The 15,830-nt window shown below is 37.3% G+C and overlaps 4 protein-coding genes across 4 annotated transcripts; 2 read left to right on the forward strand and 2 right to left on the reverse strand.

Annotated features, from left to right (window-relative positions):
• Positions 1-1,876: 1,876 nt before the first annotated feature.
• Positions 1,877-3,421, forward strand: PKNH_0822200 (uncharacterized protein; the record flags this gene model as incomplete). The annotated part of the gene is made up of 2 exons (XM_002258828.2): positions 1,877-1,960; positions 2,804-3,421. 2 exons carry the CDS (start codon positions 1,877-1,879, stop codon positions 3,419-3,421), a joined length of 702 nt encoding a protein of 233 aa, XP_002258864.2.
• A 395-nt stretch (positions 3,422-3,816) lies between these two features.
• On the reverse strand, positions 3,817-5,225 carry PKNH_0822300 (uncharacterized protein; the record flags this gene model as incomplete). The annotated part of the gene is made up of 2 exons (XM_002258829.1): positions 3,817-4,377; positions 5,142-5,225. The coding sequence occupies 2 exons, from the start codon at positions 5,223-5,225 to the stop codon at positions 3,817-3,819; spliced, it is 645 nt and encodes a 214-aa protein (XP_002258865.1).
• Positions 5,226-9,563: 4,338 nt separating this feature from the next.
• On the forward strand, positions 9,564-9,890 carry PKNH_0822400 (E3 ubiquitin-protein ligase RBX1, putative; the record flags this gene model as incomplete). The annotated part of the gene is made up of 1 exon (XM_002258830.1): positions 9,564-9,890. One exon carries the CDS (start codon positions 9,564-9,566, stop codon positions 9,888-9,890), a length of 327 nt encoding a protein of 108 aa, XP_002258866.1.
• Positions 9,891-10,565: 675 nt separating this feature from the next.
• PKNH_0822500 (P-type ATPase, putative) lies at positions 10,566-15,830 on the reverse strand (the record flags this gene model as incomplete). The annotated part of the gene is made up of 1 exon (XM_002258831.1): positions 10,566-15,830. One exon carries the CDS (start codon positions 15,828-15,830, stop codon positions 10,566-10,568), a length of 5,265 nt encoding a protein of 1,754 aa, XP_002258867.1.

Here is a 15,830-nt window from a genome sequence, read left to right on the forward strand (position 1 = left end):
TCCGGGTTAAAGGTAAAAGTGGGTTCCGGGTTAAAAATACGGTAGTTCCCGGGTATGGGGAAACCGTTTTCATGGTTATGTATTCCCCGGTTTAAGTGTAATGTGGTTTCCGGGTGAAGGATAAGGTACATTCCGGGTTAAGAATAAGGTAGGTTCCGGGTTAAGGAAAAGGTAGGTTCCGGGTTAAAGGTGAAGTTAGTTCCGGGTTAGGGATAAGGTAGGTTCCGGGTTAAAAGTATGGTTGGTTCCGGGTTAAGGATAAAAGTGGGTTCCGGGTTAAGGATAAAAGTGGGTTCTGGGCTAAGGATAAAAGTGGGTTCCGGGTTAAGGGTAAAAGTTGGTTCCGGGTTAAGTATAAGGTGGGTTCCGGGTTAAGGATAAAAGTGGGTTCCGGGTTAAGGATAAAAGTGGGTTCCGGGTTAAGGATAAAAGTAGGTTCTGGGTTAAGGATAAAAGTGGGTTCTGGGTTAAGGATAAAAGTGGGTTCTGGGTTAAGGTAAAAGTGGGTTCAGGGTTTAGGATAAAGGTGGGTTCAGGGTTTAGGATAAAAGTGGGTTCCGAGCTAAGGTGAATGTAGGATCAAGGTTTAGGGTTATGGTGATAGTAGTATCAAGGTTTAGGGTTATGGTGATAGTAGGATCAGGGTTTAGGGTGAAAGTGAATGTATGATTAGTGTTTAGGGTTAAGGTGAAATTATGATGAGGTTTTAGGGTTAATGTAAATTTAGGATCAGGATTTAAGTTTAATGTTTGTAAAGTGTAGGTTTAGGGTTCAGGGTTTAGATGTTTAGGGTTTTAGTCTTGCATGAATCTTCTGTTGGAGAAGAATGTACAGGTGTATGTATGTATGGATGGAAGTGGAGAAAACTACGGAAAGTATAATGAATGTATAGATGAGGATAACATGATTTGGGGGGTAATTAAAATAAACATAAAGGAGGACGAACAAACGGGAGGAAAACATAAGGGAAGGAATTAAAAAGGGGAAAGAAGTAGGGGGATGGAAGGAAAAGAAAAGAGGAAATGGAAGAAAAGAAATACAAGGTGAAAATTGTAATATGGAGGAGAGTTGCATACATTTATTTTTTTTTTCTCTCCTTGCTTTTTTTTTCTTTTTTTATTTTCTTCTATTTCTTATTTTCTCTTATTTTCTTTTTTTTTTTTTTATCTATTTTTCTTTTTTTTTTTTTTATCTATTTTTCTTTTTTTTTTTTTTTTCTTTTATTTATATATTTTTTACTCTTTTTATTTCCTTGTTAAAGGGGGGGGGGGCAATATATGTTTTTTTTCCTTATGTTGGAATGCTTTAATTAGAATGGGGAATGAATTGTATAATAGTTGGAAATGTGGGAGATGTTTCTTTTTTTTTTTAGAATGTGGTGGATGTTCTTTTTTTTTTCTTTCTTTCTTTATTTTTTTTTGATCCTTAAACCTACTCTTTCTAATAAAGATATTTATTTCTAATAAAGATATTTATTTCTAATAAAGATATTCTTTCTAATAAAGATATTCTTTCTAATAAAGATATTCTTTCTAAGAAAGATATTTATTTCTAATAAAGATATTTATTTCTAATAAAGATATTCTTTCTAATAAAGATATTCTTTCTAATAAAGATATTCTTTCTAATAAAGATATTCTTTCTAATAAAGATATTCTTTCTAATGAAGATATTCTTTCTATTATAAATATATATAGAGAAGGACACACAAAGAAAAAAAAAAAATTTTTTTTCACATGTTAAATTGAAGCAGAACAAACCAAATATACAGTATATAAAAGCAAAACAAACCAAATATACAGTATATAAAAGCAAAACAAACCAAAATATACAGTATATAAAAGCAAAACAAACCAAATATACAGTACAAAAAAAAATGGCACCTTTTTCTTTTATAAAAACATCCATATTAATCTTTGCATACCTATTCTTATGGTATCAAATCAATGATCACCACCAGGTATGAATAACAGAAAAAATTTTTTTTGTAATATTTTTTACAACTATAGGGGAAATTTTGGTGTGGGCTAAAACGTATACATATATATATATATTATATAATATTTTGCCGCACTAAATTATTATTCATATTTATTATTCATGTTTAAGGAAAAAAGGGGGGGGAAGGTTTCAGGGATTTTAGGGTTTAAGGTTTAGGGTTTAGTGTATAGGAGTAAGATTCCGGGTTATGGGTTTAGGGTTCAGTGTATAGGAGTATGATTCTGGGTTCAGGGTTTAGGGTTCATGGGTTTAGGGTTCCGGGTTTAGGGTTTAGGGTTTAGGGTTCCGGGTTTAGGGTTTAGGGTTCCGGGTTTAGGGTTCCGGGTTTAGGGTTCCGGGTTTAGGGTTCCGGGTTTAGGTTTTAGGGTTTAGGGTTTAGGATGAAGGTTGTTGGGCTATTAGGTATTAGTGGGTGTTAGAATAAGATTTTGTGTTTAGTAGTAAGGTTCTTAGGGTGTTAGAATTCAGATTCAGGGGGTTAGGAATTAAGGTGTTGGGGGTGTTAAAAGTTAGATTCCAGGTTATAGACATATGATTTCAGGGTATAGAGAGTGAGGTTCCGGGGTTAGGGTTTAGGGTTTGGTGTATAGTAGTAAGATTCCAGGTTATAGACATAAGGTTTCAGGGCATAGAGAGTAGGGTTTAGGGTTCAGTGTTTACTTTGCTTCGAAGGGAAAGGAAGGAAAAGGAAAAAGGAAAGGGGAGATGGGGGGGGAAGGAAAACCTTCCCCCTCTTTCCCTTAGACCATTCCTTACATATGCATATTTTCTATATATATATATATATACATTTTTTTTTTAGGTGAGTGCATTAAGCACTTTAAAGGATGATGATATATCGGATGGAAGCGGTTTATATTCATCAGAGGAAGATATAAACAATGGAAATGATCGTTTGAAAACAGTACAAGGAGTTGGAACAAAGGTTCCAACAACATCACATAAGGGGTTGAATGATGATGATGGTGATGATGTGAGCACATTGCTCGGTTCGATAGACAACGAATTGTTAGAACATACACTATCAGGACGAACACCTTCTTCAGCGAAAAGGGGAGAAACTAGTTCTAAAGGAATTGGAACAAAAATAAAAGAATGTTGTAAAAAATTAAAACATTATAAATATAAAAATAAAATACTACTAACTCTTGTATTAGTGAGTTCAGTAGCATACCCCTTAATTTTGTGTTATGCATTCTTGACCGCTTTTTTCCTTTTATGGGCAGGAGCCAATTATGCAGTGTGGCAACAAATATGCTCCTTTGGAGTTATTACAGTTTTTGGATTAATCTATTTTGGCATACTATTCTGGTTTTATCGATCCAAAGTTTGGGTTAAATGTATAATGGACGATTCTGAAATACGAAAGTGTCTTAGAGAAGAAATTCAAAAAGCACAACAACACAACACAACCACCTAACTGACAACAAAGACGTTAAAGAATGTTGAACTTCTTTTAGTGCAGTTAAAAAAAAAGGTGGAAATTGTTTCATTGTAGTTTTGAAAAAAAAGTTACATTGTTTCATTGTTTCATTGTAGTTTTAAAAAAAAATGTTAGATTTTTTAATTGTTTGATTGTAGGTTAAAAAAAATGTTAGATTGTTTGATTGTTTCACTGTAGGTTAAGAAAAAGGTGTAAATTGTTTCACTGTAGGTTAAGAAAAAGGTGTAAATTGTTTCACTGTAGTTTTAAAAAAAAAAAAGTTAACTTATTTTTCATTCCATAACATTGTTAGATTGTTTGATTGTAGTTAAAAAAATTCATAATTTTGAAGTTTCTAGAATATTTCGTGTTTTTTTTTTTTTTTTTTAATATTATAGAATTTTGTTGTTTTTTTTTTTTTCGACGTATTTTTTGCGTGCTTTATAATAATTGTATCCGAGAAAAGCGATTAATGTGAGAATTCCGGCAACTGTAAAAACTGCGTGCGTTAACATTGAATAAGGTGTATTATCTTTAAGGGAGGTGTAAAAGTCCTTCCAACCGTATATTGTCTCCATGTAACCACAGTCAGAATATTTTATATATGATTTTCCACAATACAAAACAAATAAACCAAGGGCCACCATGCCCAATATTAATAATAGTATAGTTCTATGTTTCATAGCACGACGACAAAAGATTCTTTTACAAATTCTTCGAAATTGATCCTTTACATTTTTTCTATCTCTTGGGGTGTTCCACTGTGCCGCATGGGCGGAACCTACTCCTCCTTGGGGAGGATGATAATCCCCATAACTCACACTTGGAACATGTGGTCCATCACTTCCTAATGACTTTAAACCAACATTTGACCTATTTATATCTTCCTCTGATGAATATAAACCGCTTCCATCCGATATATCATCATCCTTTAAAGTGCTTAATGCACTCACCTAAAAAAAAAAAAATAACAACGTATATATATACAATATATATATATATATAAAATATGCATATGTAAGGAATGTTCTAAGGAAAGGGGGGCAAGGGGGGAAAGGTTTTCCTTCCCCCCCTTGCCCCTTTTTTCCTTCTCCCCCCCCTTTCAAAGCAAACTGAACCCTAAACCCGGAACCCCGAACACTCTATGCCCTGAAACTTTATGTCTATAACCTGGAATCTTACTACTATACATCGAACCCTAAACCCTAACCCCAGAACCCTACTCTCTAATGCCCTGAAACCTTATGTCTACAACCTGGAATTTTACTACTATACATCGAACCCTAAACCCCAACCCCAGAACCCTACTCTCTAATGCCCTAAAACCTTATGTCTGTAACCTGGAATCTTACTCCTATACACTAAACCCTAAACCCTAAACCCTAAATGCGGAACCCGGAAACTTACTCCTATACACTAAACCCTACACCCTAAACCCTAAACCCTAAACCCTGAACCCTAAACCCTAAACCCTAAACCCTAAACCCTAAACCCTGAACCCTAAACCCTGAACCCTAAACCCTAAACCCTAAACCCTAAAATCCCTGAAACCTTCCCCCCCTTTTTTCCTTAAACATGAATAATAAATATGAATAATAATTTAGTGCGGCAAAATATTATATAATATATATATATATGTATACGTTTTAGCCCACACCAAAATTTCCCCTATAGTTGTAAAAAATATTACAAAAAAAATTTTTTCTGTTATTCATACCTGGTGGTGATCATTGATTTGATACCATAAGAATAGGTATGCAAAGATTAATATGGATGTTTTTATAAAAGAAAAAGGTGCCATTTTTTTTTGTACTGTATATTTGGTTTGTTTTGCTTTTATATACTGTATATTTTGGTTTGTTTTGCTTTTATATACTGTATATTTGGTTTGTTTTGCTTTTATATACTGTATATTTGGTTTGTTCTGCTTCAATTTAACATGTGAAAAAAAATTTTTTTTTTTTCTTTGTGTGTCCTTCTCTATATATATTTATAATAGAAAGAATATCTTCATTAGAAAGAATATCTTTATTAGAAAGAATATCTTTATTAGAAAGAATATCTTTATTAGAAAGAATATCTTTATTAGAAAGAATATCTTTATTAGAAATAAATATCTTTATTAGAAATAAATATCTTTCTTAGAAAGAATATCTTTATTAGAAAGAATATCTTTATTAGAAAGAATATCTTTATTAGAAATAAATATCTTTATTAGAAATAAATATCTTTATTAGAAAGAGTAGGTTTAAGGATCAAAAAAAAATAAAGAAAGAAAGAAAAAAAAAAGAACATCCACCACATTCTAAAAAAAAAAAGAAACATCTCCCACATTTCCAACTATTATACAATTCATTCCCCATTCTAATTAAAGCATTCCAACATAAGGAAAAAAAACATATATTGCCCCCCCCCCCTTTAACAAGGAAATAAAAAGAGTAAAAAATATATAAATAAAAGAAAAAAAAAAAAAAAAGAAAAATAGATAAAAAAAAAAAAAAGAAAAATAGATAAAAAAAAAAAAAAGAAAATAAGAGAAAATAAGAAATAGAAGAAAATAAAAAAAGAAAAAAAAAGCAAGGAGAGAAAAAAAAAATAAATGTATGCAACTCTCCTCCATATTACAATTTTCACCTTGTATTTCTTTTCTTCCATTTCCTCTTTTCTTTTCCTTCCATCCCCCTACTTCTTTCCCCTTTTTAATTCCTTCCCTTATGTTTTCCTCCCGTTTGTTCGTCCTCCTTTATGTTTATTTTAATTACCCCCCAAATCATGTTATCCTCATCTATACATTCATTATACTTTCCGTAGTTTTCTCCACTTCCATCCATACATACATACACCTGTACATTCTTCTCCAACAGAAGATTCATGCAAGACTAAAACCCTAAACATCTAAACCCTGAACCCTAAACCTACACTTTACAAACATTAAACTTAAATCCTGATCCTAAATTTACATTAACCCTAAAACCTCATCATAATTTCACCTTAACCCTAAACACTAATCATACATTCACTTTCACCCTAAACCCTGATCCTACTATCACCATAACCCTAAACCTTGATACTACTATCACCATAACCCTAAACCTTGATCCTACATTCACCTTAGCTCGGAACCCACTTTTATCCTAAACCCTGAACCCACCTTTATCCTAAACCCTGAACCCACTTTTACCTTAACCCAGAACCCACTTTTATCCTTAACCCAGAACCCACTTTTATCCTTAACCCAGAACCTACTTTTATCCTTAACCCGGAACCCACTTTTATCCTTAACCCGGAACCCACTTTTATCCTTAACCCGGAACCCACCTTATACTTAACCCGGAACCAACTTTTACCCTTAACCCGGAACCCACTTTTATCCTTAGCCCAGAACCCACTTTTATCCTTAACCCGGAACCCACTTTTATCCTTAACCCGGAACCAACCATACTTTTAACCCGGAACCTACCTTATCCCTAACCCGGAACTAACTTCACCTTTAACCCGGAACCTACCTTTTCCTTAACCCGGAACCTACCTTATTCTTAACCCGGAATGTACCTTATCCTTCACCCGGAAACCACATTACACTTAAACCGGGGAATACATAACCATGAAAACGGTTTCCCCATACCCGGGAACTACCGTATTTTTAACCCGGAACCCACTTTTATCCTTAACCCGGAACCTACCTTATCCTTAACCTGGAACCCACTTTTACCCTTAACCCGGAACCCACTTTTACCCTTAACCCGGAACCCACTTTACTTTTAACCCGGAACCTACCTTATTCGTAACCCGGAACCTACCTTATTCGTAACCCGTAACCAACTTTACTTTTAACCCGGAACCTACCTTACTCTTAACCCGTAACCAACTTTACCTTTAACCCGGGGCGCTGTACCCAGGCATTTCCGCATATTCCCGTTATTCTGTATAAATGTCTGGTGTAAAGTGTATGTGAACTTCGATAAAGTGGTTTGTGCCAACATGTATGTACACACAATTTTTTTGCTTTGTTGCATATGGTTTTTTGGCTATTTTTCTTTAGTGTTTTTCAACTGTGGAATTGAAATTTCATCGTCCTCTGTTTTTGTTTTTACGAGCAACTATTGTCGTAAAATTTTTTTTTCCCTACATTTAGGACACTTGTAACTGTACTCTTAGAATATCATCATCCACTTCTTTTTTCGGTGTGCAAGCATAGCACACGTCGTGTATGCACGCTTTTCCTTCCCACAAAGAAAAATAAAAAAAAAAAAAAAAAAACAAGGGAATGAATGAATGTATATGGGGTGTACATGTGTAAGATTTCGCATTTTTAGGTTGCGGGATTTATAATATTTTACGGTGTATATGTGTAAGATTTCGCATTTTTAGGTTGCGGGATTTATAATATTTTACGGTGTATATGTGTAAGATTTCGTATTTAGGTTGCGGGATTTAATATTTTACGGTGTATATGTGTAATATTTTGCATTTAGGTTGCGGGATTTAATATATTACGGGTGTATGTGTAAGATTTCGCATTTTTAGGTTGCGGGATTTAATATTTTACGGTGTCTATGTGAAAGATTTCGCATTTTTAGGTTGCGGGATTTAATACTTTACGGTGAATATGTGTAGGATTCTGCATTTTTAGGTTGCGGGATTTATAATATTTTACAGTGCACGTATAAGATTTCGCATTTAGGTTGCGGGATATAATATTTTTACGGTGTATATGTGTAAGATTTCGTATTTAGGTTGCGGGATTTAGTATTTTACGGTGTATATGTGTAAGATTTCGTATTTAGGTTGCGGGATATAATATTTTACGTTGTCTGCGGGATTTATAATGTTTTACGGTGTACATGTGGAAGATTTCTTATTTAGGTTGTGGGATTTAATATTTTACGGTGTACATGTGTAAGATTTCGCATTTTTAGGTTGCGGGATTTATAATATTTTACGGTGTATATGTGTAAGATTTCGTTTTTAGGTTGCGGGATTTAATATTTTACGGGGTGTATGTGTAAGATTTCGTATTTAGGTTGTCGGATTTAATATTTTACGGTGTATATGTGTAAGATTTCGTTTTTAGGTTGCGGGATTTAATATTTTACGGGGTGTATGTGTAAGATTTCGTATTTAGGTTGTCGGATTTAATATTTTACGGTGTATATGTGTAAGATTTCGTTTTTAGGTTGCGGGATTTATAATATTTTTACGGTGTATGTGTAAGATTCCGCATTTTTAGGTTGCGGGATTTATAATATTTTACGGTGTATATGTGTAAGATTTCGTATTTAGTTTCGCGGGATTTAATATTTTACGGTGTATCCGTAAGATTTCGTATTTTTTAGGGTTTAAGGTCATAAGAACAACAATATATGGACTGGTGTTTACATGATTTAGGGGAAGGTTAATTTTTTTTTTTTCAACAAATAAAAAAAAAAAAAAGAAAAAAAAAAAAGGGGGAAGGAAAGAAAAGGAAGGAGAAGGAAAAGAAAAAGTACGCACCTATGTACGTGTACTATATCACAATTGGTAAAAAGAGCATAAAGAAAAATGGAAAATTCCGAAATTCGGGGGGCAGTACAAATATAAAAAGGATAAAATGCGGAAAACGCGGCGGTCCAGGAAAAGAAAAAAATAAATAATGAAAGAATAAAACACCAAAAAGGAAGCAGCGTTTAGAAAAAGTTAAGCATAGATAAAGGAAAAAAAAAAAAAAAAGATGGATCAATACATTGAGCTTCTGTCATTCTCGTATTTATAAGCTGCGGGGAAAGAACTTGTTCCCTTCTTCATGAGTGCCAAATGTGTAATTTTCGCAAAAGGAAAACGCGGCATATTTTTTTTTTTTTTCGCCTCCCCCCATTACTTATTTTTAAAGAGCAGGGCTTCATGCTTACAAGTTACGCCATCGCCCTCTTGCATAAGCAAACCTTGGCAGATATTTCTTTTCCCTATATTTTACATTCTTTTCAAACGAGTGAAGAGGTCCCTTTCCAACACGCTCTTTTCATAACCCGTAAGCACACACGGTTGAGGACGCTGAGCATGTTGCATACTGTGTGAACGCTGCTTCCACGGTTTACACCCTTCTATACACAATTTCCCTCTGCCACGTCCATCTGTTGCACTAACGCAGAAATTAGGTAGTATGGCCGAGAACGAAGGGAAGGAAGAGAATGAGATTTTCAAAATTCACAAATGGTCAGGTGTGGCGGCCTGGTCTTGGGACATCAGCGTAGATAACTGTGCCATTTGCAGAAACCACATAATGGATTTATGCATCGAATGTCAAGCAAAGTTAAACGAAAATGATGGAAACGATAAGGACAAGAAAATGGACAAGGAAAGCTGTACAATAGCGTGGGGTGTGTGCAATCATGCCTTTCACCTTCACTGTATATCGAGATGGATAAAGGCCAGACAAGTTTGTCCCCTCGATAACACACCTTGGGAGTTTCAGAAGGCAGCCAACTGAAGTGAATTGAAGTAAATTGGACGTTCCCTTTCATTTGTTTATTTCCGTGCCGCGCATCTATACATAGCACATTCTTAAAATTGACCATCTTGTATCCAGAGGCCGGCTCAGCCTAATCAATTCTGCGCATTTGTTAGCATACGCATGAATAAGTAGGCGTATGTACATTGTTATCCTCTTTTTCCGGATCGTTCACTTTACGCCTGCTTCTTTTTTTCTGTACACCATAGCATGCGTTAAAAAAAAAAAAAAAAACTTTTACCTATAGCCCTAATTAAAAAAATGTGCCATTTAAACAACCCGAGGGGTTACTGAGGGGGTGGTGGGCGGATGTGCTAATGCGGGTACTGTAACATACACTAAAACAGAAGTGGCAACGTATGCCCATAGACCTGTTAACGTGAGTGCATGCTATGCAGAGCAGCGTAATGGTTTAACAAACAAAAAAAAAAAAGAAAGGAAAGTGTGGGTTGTTCCGCAAGGAGGTGCCAAGGGTGATTCGGCGCGCCCCCGAAAAACGAATACAAAGAATAAGAGAAAAGAAGGAAAAACTATTCACAATGTACCTTCTGATGTCACACATTGAGTGACTCCCTTTATCGCCCCACCCATAATTCCAAAGTGGCACAGATACACGTGACATACATGTAGCATGCATGTTGCGCCCCCACGAGCTCAATTTTTCCGTCTCGGTTTTGCTGAACCCGTCTCGTCCTTGGTGAGCGGAATCTTAATTTTGTAAATGGCCTTCTGCACAAGACCCCAAAAGGCCTCCTTGGCCTCCACGGCGAAGGCGAAGCCCTTATGCGAAAAGACATGGGAACTGTTCTTGCTGTCAATGTAGGCGAGCTTCTTAACTTCGTATTTTCGGAGACCTTCAAATTTACCTAGCTTGAGTTGTTCCAGGACAATTTGCTCCATGGTGGGTTTTCTCATGAACTGGTATGTCATAAGGAGAATCAAAGGCAGGAGGGAAACGTACAGGGAGACGAGCATAGATAGGTAGAAGTTGCCTGAGGAGTGTGCCTTTTCAAATGTACCATGCAATTCATCAGCTCCTATAATATCTAGAAAGAGTTTGCTGTTACTCACTATGAACCAGAAAAGGAATGTGGCGATAATTTCTATCCACAGGACAATGTGAGAAATAACGAACCATGTGTTGGTTAAAAGGACAACGACAGCATTAACTGCTATGACGTGGTGGGTGTAGAGAATTTGCGAAAATGTATGGAAGTCTATATCTACATTGTGGTGGTCCTTGATTATTGGGTCCACCTGACCAGTCGCAAAATGGAGCATAATGATAGTTTCCACTGTAGCTAGCCAAATGGCAAAGAGCAAATAAACGAAAAGGTAGTGAGTACCGTAGGATCTGTACTTCTCCGGTTTCGATCGTTTGCCAATCCAGGACTTCATTTTGTTCGTGGACTTTTGAAAGAATGGAATTAATCTAAACGGTATAAGACAGAAATGGAAAATGTTTCTGTAAATCCGCTTTATCTTGTCGGTGTAGAATTCTATCTTCTTATTGGAGTAAAGGGGCCATAACGTGGATGGAGATGTCTCATATAGAAGAGGATTTTTTAAGAGGATGTGGTGAGGGAGCTGCTTATCCAGGGCGACAAAAAAAATAACGGGGAGAGAAGTAAAAGCAATGTTAATAATTTGCTTGGTCCAGGGGTTCCACGCATCTATAGCACTGTAGCCTGTCCAGAAATTTAGAACCATCGAACACAGACAAAAGCTCACATTTCGAAAAATGCAAAAGTATACTAAAAAGGAATTCCTCCTGAGAGATTCCCTTCCATGGACGAAGAGTAATTTTTTTAAGTACTTAAATTCGCTTATGGTAAAGTCTGATGACCTGGCTGCTTGTAACCCCTCCTTTCCAGCTATTCCGACGCCAACATTAGCCATTAGAATCATGCCCACATCATTTGCCCCATCTCCAATGGCTAGTGAGGTGCCCCTTGGATTGAAAGCAGAGTTCTCTTTCACCAAAAGGGACTTCTGTTTTGGAGTCACTCTACAAGCAATGAGTGTAGATGCACTTCTAGCTAAGGTGTAGAATTTTATTTTTAAAATTTTGCTCTTCATAATTTCGTCTAATGCTTCTCCCGTGATGGTTATAGAGAACTGTGAGTAGTGGACCTTGTCCTTGTTTCTTCCCTTTTCCCCATCGTTGCAGTTGTTATGAAACGATTCACTCGACTCAAGGAAAGAGTTGAATATCTTTTCCTGTTTGGCTAGTTCTGGTAATGAATTCTCGTTCTTCAAATTGTACATGTTAGAAGAAGAGACGATGCTTTTCTTCATAGATCCGTAAAAATTAGTTTTCATAAAATTCAAAATAGTTTCTGATCTTAGGTCTAAGTTTAGGTTTTCCCAGTTGACGCTATTCCACCACTTGGTTCCATGGTCCACATTTAGCAAGTTCGCTGCGTTCGTATTCTTTTCATGAATAATCATTTGTTCTAACAAGACAGTCGGGTCCGTTTCCGTGAACACTGCGTTGTATGTTTCTTTATTTAATATGTTAATTGAATGTCCTATATTTATGGCCGTCTCTAATTTATCTCCTGTGAGAACACAGATGGTAATTCCAGCGTCCCGCAGATCCTGTATAACCTGCGGAACGTCGTCCTGCAACTTATCATCCACCCCCGTACACCCAATAATAATTAAATTATCTTCTGCTTCATCGTAGAACTTACCCAAGCTTCCATCATCGTCTTTTCGCATCTCCAACCTTTTTCTTGCCTCCACATGTTCCTGATACATTTTATTAAATTCCTCTTGCGTTAGATGTTTGTATCCTAATACGAGGGTTCTTAATCCAGATGTAGCAAATGCATTCAACTGGTACATCACGTGGTCTACTATGTGCTCTTGATTCTTTGCCGCTAGCTTCAACACACTGGTGTCCGCTCCCTTGACTAGCATGTAGATTTCTTTCTTCTCATTTTTTATAATTAAGGACATGCGTTTCCTCACGTTGTCAAATGCGAAGACGTCTAATATTTCGTAGGCCAATATAGGCACAACCACCCGCTTGATTTTTTTTCCCTCACTTTTGATCACCTCCTTTGGACTGGCTTTGTTCGCCCCAAAGATATTCTTCATCGGGATAGACATGTGGAGAATGCCGCCTCCCTCCTCTACGTGGCTTATCCGCTTTCCACTCCCCCGTTTGTCGCCTCCCCGTTTGTCGCCTCCCCGTTTGTCGCCTCCCCGTTTGTCGCCTCCCTGGTTGGCGTCCCCCCTCTCAGTGGTATCATTCAGCTTGGGCTGTCTTCTCCCTTCCATAGGAGAATTAACCTCCGGAAAGCAGGCATCAAAATTGTCTTCATAGTAACCCTTCTTCTGCAGAAAATCGTTGTACGCCTTCTCCCCCAGGATGAACCTCTGCGCGAACGTGGACGTCAGCTCAATTTCGATCCTCGTCAGGTTGGGTCTATTCACGAATTCGCAACCCAGATAGAGAGCCGTGCTTATCAGCGCCAATTCATCCGGCGAGCTAGCGTCGTACTGCGGCTGCGGTTGAGTGAGGTATGTGTAGTTGATCATGGTTTCCCGGTCGAATATTTTGGTCTTCTCCAGGTTTCCTTCGCTGGATGCCGCACGGGAGGGGGCAAGGGAATCGAGTTCTTCACCGGCTTTGGATTCGACAGAGGGTCCCACCATGGGTTCCGCCGAAACAGGAGCACTTTCAGCTGTCTCGTTCGCCGCACCCCCTACCTCTTCCATCTCGTCGATGTCTATATTCCTTATCATGGCGCTATGACAAAGACTGAGCACGAGCAAGAGGAAGTGCACCTGATCCTGCACGTCATTCCTGATGCTGTAAATTTTATTGACAAAGAGAATTCTGTTAAAGAAAACAAACTCGTTTTCTCCCCTTTCGAAATCGTCCTCCGTGTAGACATCCGCGGTTGCGTGCTCGCTGGCGAGGCTGTTCCTGTGCATGAGGTTCTTCTTCTCCTTGTGTGGGTTGACGGAAGTCTTGGACCACGTGAGGGGGGGAAATTCGCTCGACTCTCCCCTGCCATGCTCCGAGCTTATCTTCAGGTTTCCACTGTTCCTGGTGGGTAAATCCTCCCCGGCGCTAATCCCGCTCATCCTGCTCATTCGGCTTTCCACACTTTTTGCACTCCCTGGGGAGAAAGGGTCAGAACTGTCATGGCTACCCCCCCCGTGCTTCCTTCTGATGTTCTCCTTAATGTTGCTAAAATCGTAAAACCCATAGATACCCTTGTTCCCGAGCCCGATATTCTGCAGCTGCATAATATTCTGCGTGAGAGTGCCAGTCTTGTCTGAATAAATGTGCGTGACGTTTCCCATTTCTTCAAGTAACTGTCCAGCTTTGCTTAATGCATGCCTCCCACTTTTGGTGCTGTACATATCGTTATCCCAGTTTATTAGATATCCTTGTAGAAGACGAACGACCTCCCAAATTAGGAGTAGATCCACTGGTATGAACGATCCAAACAGAAGAATCATGGAGCCAATGGTAATAAAGAAAGTTTTGAGACTATCGGCCTGATGACCTAAATTTAAGTACCATAACTTGTAACCCTTTCTCCTCATCCATAAAACGCCAGCTATGGCAACGATGAAGGAAATTAACACCTGGCATATTATGAGAACGATAACATGGTTCCCATAAACGAATTCTAGTCTAGACCATTTTTGTCTTGACTTGGTAGAGGCATTCTTCATCAATTTGGTTCTATTTCCTGTGTTGATAACAAGTCCATAGATCCACTTTGTGTTTACAAGTGATGTTCCTCTAAGGACTACATTGTCTATGGTGGCCTGGACAACTGTACGTTCGGAACAGAGGTGATCTTCATTGGAGTAATCATTTCCCCCCTTGTCATTCCATGTGGGGGTGCCTCCTTCCTTATTCTCTTCATCCGTATGATAGCTATTATCATTACTACTATTATTACTACTATTATTAATACTATTATTAATACTATTATTACTACTATTATTAATACTGTTATTACTACTATTATTAATACTGTTATTACTACTATTTATTTTTCGTTTTTTTTCTGTTTTCTTTCTTTTTGTGCCCCCAGTTGGATCCTCCCCAGAAACGGTTCCTCCTTTATACGCATCATAAAAATGCACTACTTGTCCTCCGTCTTTTTTATATTGAAGAGGAGGTAAGAGCATATGCCCCTTGTAATCAAAAATATTATCATTAGGACTTTCACTTATTAATTCCATTTGGCAGTAGCCAGCATGTTTATCGTCCTGGAAATATTTAACTACATCTGGAAGACAATATTTTTGCTTCACGTTGGATTCTCCATCAACATTCTTCGTTTCAATATTTACAATTCCTTTTTTGTTTGACGAATTGAGAATAATTAAATCAGCAGGGAAATATTCATAGGAAAATATTTTCACGACATCTCCATCCTTTACATCTGCCCATTTTTTCTCCTTCAAGATGCCCTCTTCAAAAACCATTGTCTTCTTACTGTTTTCTTCATTATCAGATTTATGTCTTTGTAGGTCTTCGAAAAATTCCTTGATCATAGCGACAACGATAATGAATACTAGAGGGATTAGGTAGGTTGGCATTCCCTTAGAGTCTGTAATTTCTGGGATGAGTTGTAGCATGGAGATGGAGAGAAAGTACAAATTTCCCAAACGTAGGAATTGAAAGAACACGATCAGTGGTAGGAAACTATACACCTTATATTTTGCCGTTCTTATTTCATTCCTATGTTTTTTTCCAAATATTAGGTCTATGTTGAGGTCCTCTTCCTTTAGCTTTTCGTGAGCTTTCTTTATGTATAGCTCATGGTTTTCCTTCCTAACTTCAAAGTTTGAGATAAGATATATTCTGTTTTCGTTGCTCTTCCCCTTGATTTTGGTGGATACCCACTCAAGGAGGTTCATTACTTGGGTGTGCAGCAT

Source organism: Plasmodium knowlesi (assembly GCF_000006355.2).
Source record: "Plasmodium knowlesi strain H genome assembly, chromosome: 8".
NCBI lineage: Eukaryota > Apicomplexa > Aconoidasida > Haemosporida > Plasmodiidae > Plasmodium > Plasmodium knowlesi.